The 14833-nt window shown below is 30.1% G+C and overlaps 1 protein-coding gene and 1 long non-coding RNA gene across 7 annotated transcripts; both read right to left on the bottom strand.

The window, feature by feature from the left end:
- Positions 1-1106: 1106 nt before the first annotated feature.
- Positions 1107-7838, bottom strand: LOC133302236 (uncharacterized). Of its 6 annotated transcripts, none has more exons than XR_009750317.1 (10): positions 7534-7838; positions 7349-7416; positions 6403-6484; positions 6082-6143; positions 5796-5913; positions 5667-5705; positions 4946-4997; positions 4149-4625; positions 2713-2816; positions 1107-1484 (listed from the first exon to the last, which is right to left on the bottom strand). It is a non-coding gene; the product is annotated as an uncharacterized LOC133302236 (long non-coding RNA). The 6 variants fall into 6 exon arrangements; XR_009750318.1 differs by lacking the exon at positions 1107-1484 and having other exon boundaries at positions 2471-2816; positions 4149-4262; positions 4441-4625; XR_009750321.1 differs by lacking the exon at positions 1107-1484 and having other exon boundaries at positions 2471-2816; positions 4149-4262; positions 4492-4625.
- A 2425-nt stretch (positions 7839-10263) lies between these two features.
- Positions 10264-11574, bottom strand: LOC133302237 (NAC domain-containing protein 83-like). Its single transcript, XM_061501993.1, has 3 exons — positions 11140-11574; positions 10851-11000; positions 10264-10545 (listed from the first exon to the last, which is right to left on the bottom strand). The coding sequence occupies exons 1-3, from the start codon at positions 11572-11574 to the stop codon at positions 10264-10266; spliced, it is 867 nt and encodes a 288-aa protein (XP_061357977.1).
- Between the last annotated feature and the right edge of the window lie 3259 nt (positions 11575-14833).

Raw genomic sequence — 14833 nt, 5'->3', positions numbered from 1 at the left:
AATCACTAAAATGTAAAAAAAATCACTTCTTGGACTAAGACTCTGTTAGCCTCTCTCATCTGCAACGAAAATAACTCTAACCAAGTCATGGTGAGATCATCATCTTCTTGTTCCTCATGTACGAACTCAGTTCTATTGGAAATCTCCACCTCCTTCATCCTCTTGTCTCCACAATCAACTTGGTTTCTTGGTTCGTGATGAATTTCTTCCACTGAACTAACATTCCTATCGACCAAAAACAGAGAATGCAAGAAAACAATTTTAAAGAGATGTGTGATCAACTTGTATAAATTATGCTCAGAATCACTAAAATGTAAAAAAAATCACTTTTTGGACGAAGACTCCGTTAGCCTCTCTCATCTGCAATGAAAATAACTGTGGCCAAGTCATGGGGAGATCATCATCTTCTTGTTCCTTATATACGAACCCAGTTCTATTGAAAATCTCCACCTCTAGCTTCATCCTCTTGTCTCCACAATCAACTTGGTTTCTTGGTTTGTGATGAATGTCTTCCACTGAACTAACATTCCTATCTTCCTAAAACAGAGAATGCAAGAAAACAAGTTTAAAGAGATGTGTGATCAACTTGTATAAATTATGATCAGAATCACTAAATTGTAAAAAAAAAAAAAAAAATCTAAATCCTGAAAAAGAATAACTCACCATTCTTAACTTTCTTTATAATTCTAAAATTTTCTCTTTTAATATATATTTTAAAATTTTATCTAAATTAAATATATAACACCCCTTAAACTTTCAAATATGTTTTTATCTAAATATTTTAAATTTTATTAAAATTTTCGTTTAATTTAACACAAATATAGCAAAATACTTACATATACGGTGGAAAGCTTCGAGTTCAAGAACAACTCTCTTCCTCGGTTGGGTTACAACGATGTCTTCTTGTCTAGTTCTTATCTAACCTTGTTTTTTGTGAAGATCATGTCTTAGATTTTTTCTAAATCTGCATAAAACATAATTGTCGTCCTACATACAAGATAGATATGATATTCAATTAACATTTATAAAACCGAAAAAGATCAAGATTCTTAAAAGAGAACAAGAAAAATTTTAATACAAAAAGATACAAATAACAACAATGGATGGAGTACGCAGAGCGCGCTTACTGATGGATTTTCTAACAAGGATGAATCAATTCTATATTCATGCAAGATCCAAGCACCATCATGGTTGGTGCCACTCTTTTCAAATCATAAACGTCTCATTGTTCCAATACATTGCATCGTGCCACTGGCCATAATATTTTTTCCACGGTCTTCAGCTTCCCATGAACCACATCCAATGGTGCGAACCAAGCGTGAGCCAGTGGAAAACTTTTTCTTTAAAGTGGTTAAGAAGTAAAGATCAGTTCCACCGTAAGAGTTGGAACTTCCAAAGGCTTCCCAAATCTCTCAAGGGTTCTTTTCACCATACAAGTCATATTCAAGAATTGAAACATCCGTTGGCAAAGGTTTCCCATTGACCTTATTGTAAAGAAACAATTCGATGAGTTCCTCATCGATGGGTTTGAACTCTTTCCTTGAACACGAAATAAGAGCCATCGAATCTTTGATAATTTGCATATAAAATTAGAAAGAATGTAAGAGAAACAGTGTAGATGAACAGAGGAAGAGAACCATAAGGAAGCTTTGTATATATAGTGAGTTTGATATAATTACGCGATCATAAATATTCTGAATCTTGTGGTTATTTTAGTTGACTAGTTTCCTTTTTTTGATTCGTCTCAAGGTATCCTTAACCACAGCCGAAGACTAGTTTCCTTTTTTATTTTATAATGATATCAATTTGGTAATTACATTTCAGTTACAGTTGATATCAATTTGATAGTTACCGTTGATATCATAGTTTCCGTTTTTTGATTGTAATGGACAATCAATTAATATCCTAGTTTCCAATTAGTTAATATTGTTGCAAGAGTTATTTGTTATATTTTTACCTAAGTTTGTTAAAAGGTAATATTATTAAATAAGTTGAAAAAATAAATAATTAAATAAATAAGTTATGAATGATTGAATTATGATTAAAAAAATTAAAAATGATCAAAAAATTTATTTCTTTACAATTTCAAATAGATTTGATGTATATCTGAATATGAATATATAATAAATAAATAAGACAAGAAGAATAAAATTTGAATTTAAAAATTAGTAATGAAGTAAATCTAAATGTGTTAAAATTTGATTTATTTTCTGGTCAATATTAAATATATTTATATGTATCTATATATCAATATCAGTATATAATATATAAAATTAATTTTATTTTATAGTCAATCCAATTGATTTGATACTTTATATTCTAATATAGTGTAATTTATGTAGTGTGATTTATATATTGTGAGAATCTTTATTTGATTGTACAATCTTTTATTTCAATTATGAATATTAAAACAAATATATTTCATTCCCTCACAAAAAATCCTAATTTTGTCATTGCTCTAAGCAGATACGTAGATTAACTATCAGCGCTCAACTGGTTCTACATTTGTTTTCTGTCTCACCCCTTTTTCTAAGTCGTTTTTGTAGACCCTGACCCTAACCCTTTCCAACAAAAGAAAACAAAGTTATAATCTGCCTACAATGATTATTAAATAATATTATCTGCATATTATAGTGGACACGAGTGTTATACTTGAAAATCTACTGTGGCTGTATCAGTCAAATATAAGTACATAAGCCTTTAATTTCTTACTTCCTTATATAAGCAACTCCATACCAAATTCAACTCCTTGGCCTCCATCTTCTCACATAATTTCTTTAAGACAGATTTTATAATTTTCAAAATGATCCTTGACTCTGAAATAAAGGCAGATAGAGATAAGAAACAAGGTAATCCAATACAATACAAATCCATCACAAAATTAATTATATTTTACAAACAGCCACATCAGGCAACAGACGACAGGCAAGGAAACATCATAAGCCCAAGTGAGAAAATATTAGAAACTGATATAAATAACAAAACTTAGTATTTATCTGTGCATAGGATAATGACCAACATTAAAATTATCACGTATTTTAGGATACTAAGACAAGAAATATCAGAAGCCAAAGTAGAATAATATGCTCCTCAAGCATACCTATGGATATATTCCTTTTTATTTTATTTTTTTAGGATTCCTTTTTATTTTATTTTTTTGGGAGAAGGGCAGAGGAGAAATATTGATGTCACACACACACATATTGATGTCACACACATACACACACAAACTGGTTGGGGTTTGACCATAAAAGAGAGTTAATTTTCCTTTAAATGAATCCTAGAATTAAAAACTATTTAGTCCATGTCAAATTGATCAAGTAAGAAAGGAGTATTAAAATTTGATGCAGTTTTTTGAGCTTCCCTTTTTTGTCATAGGTTGGACTTTGTAACTAGTTAATGTTAATTGGCAGCGGTAAAATGACTCACAAATCCAGGCTAGCTCCACTTCCAATTAAACCCTAACCAGGGAGGGTGAAATGAGAGCAATTCTTGTATGCAGCATTATTTTTCATTAAATATTTCATTGAACAAACAGATCATGGTTCTCATTAATTTAGTGAGTGGGCTTTTTGCCATTTGCACTACTAATAAAACTAAACTAGTTTTTATCATTCACATCGTGTGCTGGCTTTTCGTGAAGTTAGTTACTTGTTGGATTCTCTTTTATCAATGTGATATGTGTTACATAAAAGTATATGGAATGTATGTTTTTTTGTCCTTTTTTTATTATATGATCTCATATGGTTTTTATATATGTGATTTTTGGACTCAACTGAGTCCACCTTTTAAGATGGGCCTAGATCCTGAATTGGTTTATCATGCAGCCTAATCTCAAGACAGAGTCCAATTTCAGGTTTTTTATTATATTTTAAAAAGACATAAGTTTGTCATTTTAAATAAAACAATCAAAAATAGTATAATAATCATTTTAAATGGTTGACATGAGAAAATTATCTTTTAAGTTTTCACATATAGCTCTTGAATGGAAAATTGAGTTAAAATTTACAAAAAATAAAATTTACATAAACCTAGACTCTAACTTCACAGACACAATGCATTTAAAAAACAATTTTTAAAAAAAAATAAAAAAATCATCAACGTGAATTACAAAAGAAAGAAAATTAAAAAAACGTAACAACACTCACCGTTTTCGCCGGTTGGGGTTTATCAGGGGAAGACTTCGCTTGATTAGAAGGCTTGGAGCCACCAGCATTTTTTTCCTTGTCATGTGATTTCATGAACCATTTCCTTATATCACTCTGTAATTCGAACATTAAATTTAAAAAAATAATAATAATTAAAAAAGAAACAAAAAAATTAGATAAGGAATTTCAAAGTGTCAAAGAAGACAATCAATCCAAAACTGGAATAGTTGTTGTTGAAAAGCGACGAGGAGAAAAAGAAAGAGAAAGAGAATAAGCAAGAACCCTAACTTACCATTTTTCGCAGAGGCGGGAGAAAGAGAAATTTAAAAAATAAATTATTAACCTCTCTCTCTGGGGTTTCTCCATTAAAGAAGGACAAAGCAGCTCCTGTCAATGCAACGGCAAGCAGGGCACCAACAAGTCCAGCTCCTGCCCACAAAAGCCAACCCTTTTGAAGATTGAAAGGTTCCCTCAAATCTGAAACAATGTTTTTACCATTGAATGGGGAAAGCATCAGTGCATAGATATAAGCCAATTGGAAATTAAACATCTGACTAAAATCAGATTTAAACCAACTAGTTGCAACAACAGTTACACAGAGAAGATACATGTTCATCAAGGCACAAATGATAAAACAAACGAAAATAGTGAATTCTTCTTAGTTAAAAGAAAAATACTAAAATTATAAAAATGATAAAAATAAAAAATACATAAAAGTAGAAATTTATAAAAAAGAATCAAGAAAACATAAAAATGATGATATAATGATTTAAATTATTGATTTTTATGTGCTTTACCTTTTGAAGTAAACCGCGTATCTGACAGGATCCAAAGCTTGCACATTAATACCTGAAATGACTATGCTATAAAATAATCAAGCGTATAAGGGTCAAAATCATATATCTAATCAGGTATTAATTGCACATTAATACCTGAAATGATTATGCTATAAAATAATCAAGCGTACAAGAGTCAAAATCATATAGCTAATCAGGTATTAATTGCACATTAATACCTGAAATGATTATGCTTTACCTTTTCAAAATGACGTGAAAATACCGACTTTAATCACTGGTTTTGGTGTATGGTTCTCAAATATTTAAATATTTAGCAAGGAAGCCAGTCCACTTTTGAAAATTTGAAAAGGAAAGGGTTTCAGCATAAAAAATCCTGACATTCATTAACATGTACCCAATTTTGTTCTTTTAACAATCAAATATATCAATGTGTCCCTTATTTGAGATTTTCCCTCTAGCATGAATAATTATACACAATCATATGTTCAACTAAATCTAAATGGCCGAATTGGTAAGTTAATTTGACGATGATAGGAAAAGCATTTATTATTTTTAAAGTCAAGCGGCAAAACGACAATATTTCACTTTAAAAATCCTGGCCCCTTTCTTTCTCTTTAAAAATTCAAAGAAAGTTTACTATACTGTATAGAAAAATCCAATTGTATAGAAAAATTTAGCTATGAAAAATCCAAAGGTATCAAGGGGAGATGATGGATCAAACCTCTGAACAAGGTCTTCCTCCCCAGGTTGTAACCACTCCCTGTATAGAAAAAATAAATAAGATGATGTCGTGGTACCAGAAATTGGCACTGAAATCAATTTTATTTTATTTTTCGATTAAGAAAAATACCAGCAGCACATTGTTTGACACTTCTCAATATTGTCTCTTTTACGGAAGAAATCTCATACTGGCCCCACTAATAAAGAGTAGGCCCAGGTTATTTAGTGGGACTAGCATCAAATTTTACCTAATAATAGAGAGATTGTAGAAAAGAGTGTCAGAGTATGTTATATGAAAGCTATATCCTCAGAAACAACTACAAATATTTTGTAAGTTAAATCTCAAACAACGCAGCGTCACAGATGAGTTAGAGAAATAGATGCACAATCACGGACAAATGGATGAAAATACTTACTCTACATATCCATCAGGAAATTCACAGCTACCAACCAGACCAGGTCCTCCAATTCTTGGGTGCTGGAAATAATCAAGTAGCAAATCTGAGAACTACTAATTTATGTGAACTACTAATTCATAACAGGCAAGCTAAACATCAAAAACTTGTTTATACTCAATACTTTTCTATCTTATAAGAACGTTTAAGAATCAACATTCGCTTAATTACATATATCAATCCAATTTGAAAATAATAATAATTCAGCCTTAGGATTATTGAAGCCTAATCAATTGAAAGAATAAAATAGGAGACTGAGAAGGCAAAGAATTAGCATCAAACCTGAGGCGCCAATGACAGGTATTTGTATTTATCCAAAGCATATCGAACTAATACTTCATTCTCACCAGGATTAATCGTACAACTAGTAAAAGACAATAGCATCAACAGAGCAGTTTTACAAAAACATGAAAAATAAAATAGGTTAAAAAGAACTTCTGAAGACTCAATTCATATATAACATAATGGTTTGAACGCAACATATGGACACAACAAACTTCAAGATAATTCAAAAATAAATCTTTCTAAATCTTGTACGATGTTGAAATGTTGTACCTACGGTTTTGGCTGGAACAGAGTCCAAACAAGAAGCTTAGAGACTAAACAATAAAAGTATAAAACACACTTCAGACCATTACAAAATATTACACCAAGCAGCATTAGATATACACAGCAAATCAAAATTACCGACATTTGCTTGTGTAAGCTATTATGCTTAAGACAGATTCTTTATAATCACAACTTCTTAAGCAAAAGCCAAACATAAAAATGTTTACACCTATAAAGAAGAAACTCCATTCAACCAGGAATAAATTCAATTGCAGATTCTGAGAGTATAAAATGAAGAGGGCAAGAGAAGTCGATATTGTATGATTTTTTTCCTACATATTACACCTACTAAGAAACTAGAATTTATAAACCAAAACAAGGTACGGGACAGAAAACAAATTTTTCGTTTTTTCTTTATCCAAAACAAATTTTTGCTTAACAGGATCTGCTTACATTGTTGTCATAATACATACCCAAAACAAATTTGTTAATTTAAAAAATTGATAACAAATTTTTCTCGCAATCAAGATATACATAAGAGACCTTACGAATCTTCCAACAAAATCCTCGAGCTTACTTCAAGTAGCTCCTTGATTTACCAACATTATAATACCCATGCCATGCATTGTGCTGCAAAAATTTAATGAAAATGGAAAAAAAATTAAAAAAAAAAACTCACAACTCCAGTGGGTGAGTAGGTGGTGATGGTGAACTTCTGGTCACTGTGGTAGTCCTTGAACAGAAGATCTACAGCAAAAAAAAAAAAAACCATAAAAATTTATGTCAAGTTAAATAAAAGCACACAAAAAAAAATTAAATTAAAAAATCCAACACCACAAGCATACAGAGAGAGAGAGAGAGTACCCTTGGCTTTCTTGCCGATGTCAGAGTAGAGACCAGGACCCTTAGCCATTTGCTTGCTTCGGAGAAAATGGGGATCTCGAAAAAATAAAACAAACAAGCCAAATTTATTAAAGTATGATAGAACTATCCACAGATCCAAACCCTAGCAGGAAAGAAAGGTGAAGAAATGAAGAACTTAGAATGAAACATTAATTAGAATCCTAGGAGGAAAAAAAATGAAGAAATCAGAATTAAAAAAGGCTAATGCGTGCTATGAGAATTTGAGAATGAAGAAAGAAGAAAGAGGGCTGAGAATTTGAGAGAGGAAAGAGCGAGAGAATAATTGTTGTGTCGTTTAGCTATGCTATTCATTTTTAATTGCATAATAAAATTTATTATTTTTCAATTTTTTAAAACATATAAATTGACCGCTTTTTCTTGTAGTGTAATTAACCCACGTTGTCATCCTTTTATAAACTTAATCAGTGGCGTTATCTATAATCGACCTAGATCAACCGCCGTTAAATCACAAATTTCGCGTAGTGCGTCGTCTACACCTGAGAAAACAATCCCTTGTAAAATATCTTGGAAATCAAGGACATATCTTCCTCTTATATTAAAAATCAAGGTTTTGTTTTTTTTTTGCGATTACTGTAGATAAGTTATCTGCAGTAAATTTAATATGACATTGTTTTTGGACGGAAATCATGGTATTTTTGTAATTTTAATTTATTTCAGAATTATTATAATCTTTATAATTATAATTTTTCAATTCTAAAACGATGTCATTTTGAGAATAAATGCAGTAACTGCAGAAATATTTTTATGAAAAATCAATCAACATTTCGCAACTCCAATCAATTGGTCCCGATTTAATAGCCAAATAAGTATGACAATTTGAATCAAATTCTCTGACCAATCAATTGCTTATATCCATTATTATATTCTATTGAAATTCCTTCTTTAGCAAAATTCCAGCATACCGAAAGATAAAGTATGATAGTATAAGACTTAATAGTATAAGGTCTGATTGGTACATAATATAGGATAAGGCCTGATAGTATAAGACCTGATAGTATAAGGCCTGATTGAATTTTAATACTATCCAGCATTTGGCACGGTATTGTATAAAATAATATATTGTATAAGATAATATCATCTAGTACTTGGTAATGCACTGTATAATACTATATATGATAAAAATAAATATTTTTAATAAAAATATCCTTTAATAAAGAACTTATATAATTATTCAAAAAAATATCATATGATATTAATTTTTATAAAAATTTATTGATCAGTGTGTTCAAAATATAAATTAATTTTTATAAAAAAAAAATATTCAATATTTTAAAAATTAATATATTGAAAGATTAATTTTTATTTTAATAGATTAATATTAAAGTAATATATTAATTTTTGAGAATTACATTGGTCAACGATGTTAATACATCAATCTCTTATCAGGCCTTATCCCTCACCCTTAGGCCGGATTAAGTTATACATCGTTTTGATGTATTAAGGGATTATGCTGTATAAGCTTATACTATACGATAGTCACGCCAAACAACTGAAAATGTCATAACGTATAGTATAAACTTATATTATCATGCCTTATACGTCATACCAAGGGTAGTTGGCATGGTCAATAATAGTAATTAATAATACCTACAGTCCATAGAGTTGATAATAAATATTATGATTCTCGTATTATTATAGCATTTCTTTTAGTTGTAATCAATATTAATTTAATAATTAACTTTGATATCTTATTTTATTGCAGTTTCTTATTTTTTTCGTTATAATTAATATCAATATCAGAATCATATAAAATAAAAAGCTTAATTATTTTTTTATCAATTAATCAAATTCATAATTTGTTATATGACTAATTTAAAAACTAACTGGTGGGATTTTTAAAAGTATAATTGACATTGATCTTTTTCATTAGAATTTGAAAATAACTTATAACTTTGAATTGTGTAAACAATAAAATAAAATTGAAATACAAACTTTTTTTTTTGGTAAAAAATTGAAATACAAACTTTATAATAAAATAACAACTTTTGCTAAAAGAGACAATTACAATAATGATTCAATAAATAAAGAGTTAAGCCTCTCATATATACATATGAACTTCTAACTCTTTAACTTGTTATTGTGTACACATCACACGTTTTCTGTTATATATCAATATAATTATACAGAGTGATTCGTTATCCTTACAATATCTTTTCCATAGACTAAGGCGGGCGTACTAATCCACAATATAAAATACCAACGGTTGAACATTCTCGATTCTTGGATCAAACATAAACAAAGTTCATTACGAATCTTAGGACAAATTTAGATCTATAAAATTGTCGCCTTCGATTTTCAATAAAAATAAATGAAAAGCAAATTAGCAAATGTATTGGATTCAAATTAGTCTCAGAGAAGTAACAATATGTAAAAAGGTATTGAGGTCCAAGTCAAGAAAGTTACAACAATTAATGAGTGTAAAATGAAAAAGGAAAAAAAGGTAAGGGTTAATGGTTGCAAGATCGTGCAAATCAAAAGCAATAGCTGCAAGACATTTTAGAACTAAAACTGGTGGGTGTGAAACGCTTAACAATGAAAAGTAGTGTGGTACAACAAGACCTCAAAAAAGTTAAATTAAAGTAGCACGTGTCAAGCCCCGTAAAAACAAAAAGCAATTCGTATAAGACCTTTAAAAATATAATATATAACGGGCACAAGACCCTTGAATAATCATATGTAGAATGGCGGTAACCTCTCCAACAACAACTCATAGTAAAATGTATTGGGAAGCATTTGGATCTCTTTCTCTTGGACTAAGCCTCCATTAGCCTTTCTCAACTGCAACGAAAATAACTCTGGCCAAATCATGGTGAGATCATCATCTTCGTCTTCCTTATATACCAACTCAGTTCTTGCGGAAATCATAACCTCTTTGGTTCTCTTGTCTCCACATTCAACTTGTTTTCTTGGTTCTTGATGAATGTCTTCCCCCGAACAAACATTCCTATCGACCTACCAAAGAGAAAGCAAGAAAACAATATTAAAGAGTTGTGTGATCAAAGTATATAAATTATGTTCTGAATCACTAAACTGTGAAATCAAAACCCTTAAAAGAATAACGCACACCATTATTTACTTTATGATTTTAAAATTTTCTCTCTTTTTTTGTATTAAAATGTTCTCTTTTTATATATATTTTTAAATTTTATAAATTAACTAATGATGCCCCATTAACTTTCATATACTTTTACATCTAAATATTTAAATTTAATTCAAATTTCCTTCAATTTAACAAATATAGCGCAATTAATACTTACATATGCGGTGGGAGCTCGAAGTCCAAGAACAACTCTCTTCCTTTGTTGGGTCACCTTGATCTCTTCTTGCCTAGTTCTATTTAAATTCTTTTTGTTATAATCATCATGTCGTATATTCTTTCTTAACCTGCATAGAACATAATTGTTGGCCTACATGCAAGATATATACAATAATCAATTTAAACTTTATAGTTTATAATATCGAACAAGATCAAGATTCTTGAAAGAAAAATGTTAATATAGAATACAATGATACAAATAACAACAATGGAGTAAGTAGAGTGCTTACAGATGAATTGTTTAACAATGATGAATCAATGCTATATTCATGCAAGATCCAAGCACCATCATTGTCGGTGCCACTCTTTTCAAAACGTAAACGTCTCTTTACCCCAACACATTGCTTCGTGCCATTAGCCACAACAATTTTTCCACTGTCTTCACCTTCCCATGAACCACACTCAATGGTGCGAACCGAGCGTGACCAAGTGGAGAACTTTTTCTTTGGGGTGGTGAAGAAATAAAGGTCAGTTCCATGATAAGAATGTGAACCTGCAAAGTCTTCCCAAATCTCCCAAGGGTTCTTTATACCAAATAAGTCATATTCAAGAATAGTAACATCTTTAGGCAATGGGTTCCCATTGATCTTATTGTAAAGAAACAATTGAATGAGTTCATCATCGGTGGGGTTGAACTCATTCCTTGAGCAAGAAGTAGGAGCCATCGAATCTTTGATAATTTGCATATACAATAAGAAAGAACGAAAGAGAACCGAAGAACAATGTGGAAGAAAGCCACAAGAAAGCTAGCTACGTATATATATATTAGGTTTGATATAATCACGTGATGATAAATACTTTGATGGATATTTTCCTTTTTATAGTTATGATGGATATCAAATTGAGAATTACTTTTTTTTTTTGGATAAACCACGTGTATCTTCCACGGGAGACAGACAATCCTGTTCGGGGCGGGTCTAGGATTAAGGCTTTAAATATCCCTCAAATATAGTACTGGGAAGGATCAAACACTTACATGCTCAGCTCTCATGTGTCAACTGAGATACTATTATTTGGTAAATTGATGTGTCAACTGAGATACTATCATTTGGTAAATTGATAATTACTTTTTCCGTTATAATTGATATCAATTTGATAATTACGGGTAATATTCTAGTTTCCTGTTTTTGAGTTATAAATAATAACAATTTTATATTTGGTTAATTAATATCCTAGTTTCCAAATTTTGAGCTATAATTAATATATGTACCAACAAAATTGTATAAAATGGAATTTTTTTGAAGTATAATTAATATCAAATTATCAGCTCAGATAATTACACTCAATCTCCCGCGTGAATATAAACCACCTATGATGCACCGACACTGATACTTACATGGGACAGGCGATACAACATGACACGACTCGTCGACACGTAAATTCTAAAAAATGTCATATTTCGACACGTTGGGACACGTTTTGATATTAAATAATATTTTTAATATATATAATATAATTTATATTTGATACATATAACAGCTCATAATAAGTCATATAACCAATCAAATTTTCAAATTTTATAACATAAATATAAATATAAATAATTTTTTATACCTTGTTAATTTTTTATGTCAAATTTCATAACAGAAAAAAATTGATTTAGAAATTATTTTTTTATGTTTAGTTAATAAAATAAAATTTATCTCTAAAAAAACGTGTCGGATGCGTGTCGAAGCGTTGACCACGTGTCGAAAAAAGTTAACTCTGTGTCGAAAAAACGTGTCGAAACATTGACTGCGGGTCCTAAAATATTAACCGTGTGTCGGACGCGTGTCGGAACCTGTCGGAGCGTGTCCGACACGTATTTTTTTCAAAATACTGTGTGTCCGTGCATCGCAGTAAACCACTGCCGAAAAAACCGTGACATATAGTATGGGCCTTTTTAAGGTTTTTTTTACTTTTTTAATATAAGTAATTTTAATACGACGTCGTTTTGGGGTGAAAATATGATGCTTTTGTAATTTTAATTTATTTCAGGGTTATTATAGTCTTTATAATTATAATTTTCTAATCTTTCAATCCCAAAACGATGTCGTTTTAGAAGTAAATTCAGATAATTTATCTGCATTAAGTGCAGAAATATTTTTCTGTATAAATAAAGTCGAAAGTTCCTTATTTGCGAGAGTACAGGTAAGATTTAGACGATAACAAAGAGACTGTTTTCGAATTCGAATCCATAATTTTTCTTTCAAATAATTTTTTTTTCCTGAAAGTTTTCGGCTAAGATTTAATTTAAGATTTATTGGTCAAATTTTCTTGGAAGTTAGAGCGTTCATATCATTACAAGAAAAGGAAGTATTCCAATAGAAGATTACGACCAAATATCCTTGCCACATATAATAAGAGTCTAACAGAGCAATGTTGTTAAAATCGAGATCTTAAGTAAAATCGGAAGGGGATTAAAAATTCATAAAACATAAAATCGTAATGTAAAATAATCGTAAAAACGTAAAAGCGTTTAGAATATTAGTAAAATTGTTTGGATAAAAAAAATCGTAAAAACGTAAAATCGTAATGATAAATCGAGATTTTAACAATAATGTACCAGATGTTTCCGTTTCAAATCTTCAGAATGGAGAAAAAGATTTGAGGAACTGCCCCCTTTAATAAGGTCTGACAAATTCTCAAATCAAATATAGTCCGAAAAATGAATAAGTTAGAAAACTAAAAAAAAAAAAACATTAGAAGATTACAAAATAAAATTTATGTCGTAAAACATCTGTAATGAATTAATTGGATATTATCTGTCGTGTGAAACATTCTCATGCATTTTGACTTTTATATTGTTTAATTGACTTGAGTCACAGGTCATTAAATTAAAGAAGAAATTGTTACTAAATTCTTTTTCATAAAAAATTGAATCAACATGACTAAAAAATAAAACTGTCTTCACTATGGTTTCAACCGAATGCCTGTTCTTCAAAAAAATTTAAAACAACAAATCTAGTAAAAATTATAATTATGAAAGATATATAATATTCCTTAGTAGAAATACCTCTATTTCGTAAATAAATTAGTGTACATTGAATAAAAAATTATTACAATACAATTCTTGGTGGAAATTTTTTCATTGATTTTATTAATTAAACTCTTTCTTGAAAGGTATTTAATTTGAACTTGATTAAAAAAACAAACATGAGACCAATTATATTTAAAAACAAACAAATGAACAAGTATTCAAATAAAATATACAATTAAATATTATTATTGAAAAGAAGTTTTTGTATATTGATATTGAATAAATTACATGAGTGAGTATTTATACAAGAAAGAATCGCTAAGAATGACTAAGCGATGACTAATCAATCTTATCACAATCCTAATCACAATCAATTCTAATCAATCACAATTAATCCTAATCAATCATAATCAATCCTAATCAATCATAATCAATCCTAATTAATAGGAAATAAAAACGGAAACATGTTTGAATTCTAATTTTCTACACTCCCCCTCAAGTTGGGAGGTAAATATTGATCATTCCCAACTTGCCAATCAAGTCTTCGAATGCTGGACGGTGTAGGCCCTTGGTAAGGACATCTGCCGTTTGCTCTTTGGTTGGAACATATATCAAATGCACACTTCCATCATCTAATTTTTCTTTGATGAAGTGACGATCAACTTCCACGTGCTTTGTTCGATCATGATGCACAGGATTTTGAGCAATGCTAACAGCTGCCTTGTTGTCACAATATAGTTTTATTGGTAGGGAATATGAAATCTTCAACTCTTGAAGAAGTCTTCTCAACCAGATTCCTTCACAAACTCCATGAGCTAAAGCTCGAAATTCTGCTTCAGCACTACTTCTTGCAACCACTGTTTGCTTTTTGCTTCTCCAAGTAACAAGATTTCCCCACACATAGGTGCAATAGCCTGAGGTAGATCTTCTGTCTACTGATGAGCCTGCCCAATCTGCATCAGTGT

The sequence above is a fragment of the Gastrolobium bilobum genome, unplaced genomic scaffold, assembly GCF_033153095.1.
Source record: "Gastrolobium bilobum isolate Gb01-03AN ecotype WA unplaced genomic scaffold, APGP_CSIRO_Gbil_v1 utg12049, whole genome shotgun sequence".
NCBI classification, from domain to species: Eukaryota; Viridiplantae; Streptophyta; class Magnoliopsida; order Fabales; family Fabaceae; genus Gastrolobium; species Gastrolobium bilobum.
The sequence above is the reverse complement of the archived record's forward strand: the minus strand, read 5'-3'. Positions and strand labels throughout refer to the sequence as shown.

Coding starts and splice junctions, on each gene's coding strand:
- LOC133302237 (XM_061501993.1), bottom strand. CDS start 11,574: ATGGCTCCTACTTCTTGCTCAAGGAATGAGTTCAACCCCACCGATGAT. Junction 11,001..11,139: donor CATTGTTAAACAATTCATCT/GTAAGCACTCTA, acceptor TCTTGCATGTAG/GCCAACAATTATGTTCTATG. Junction 10,546..10,850: donor TTCGAGCTCCCACCGCATAT/GTAAGTATTAAT, acceptor TCTCTTTGGTAG/GTCGATAGGAATGTTTGTTC.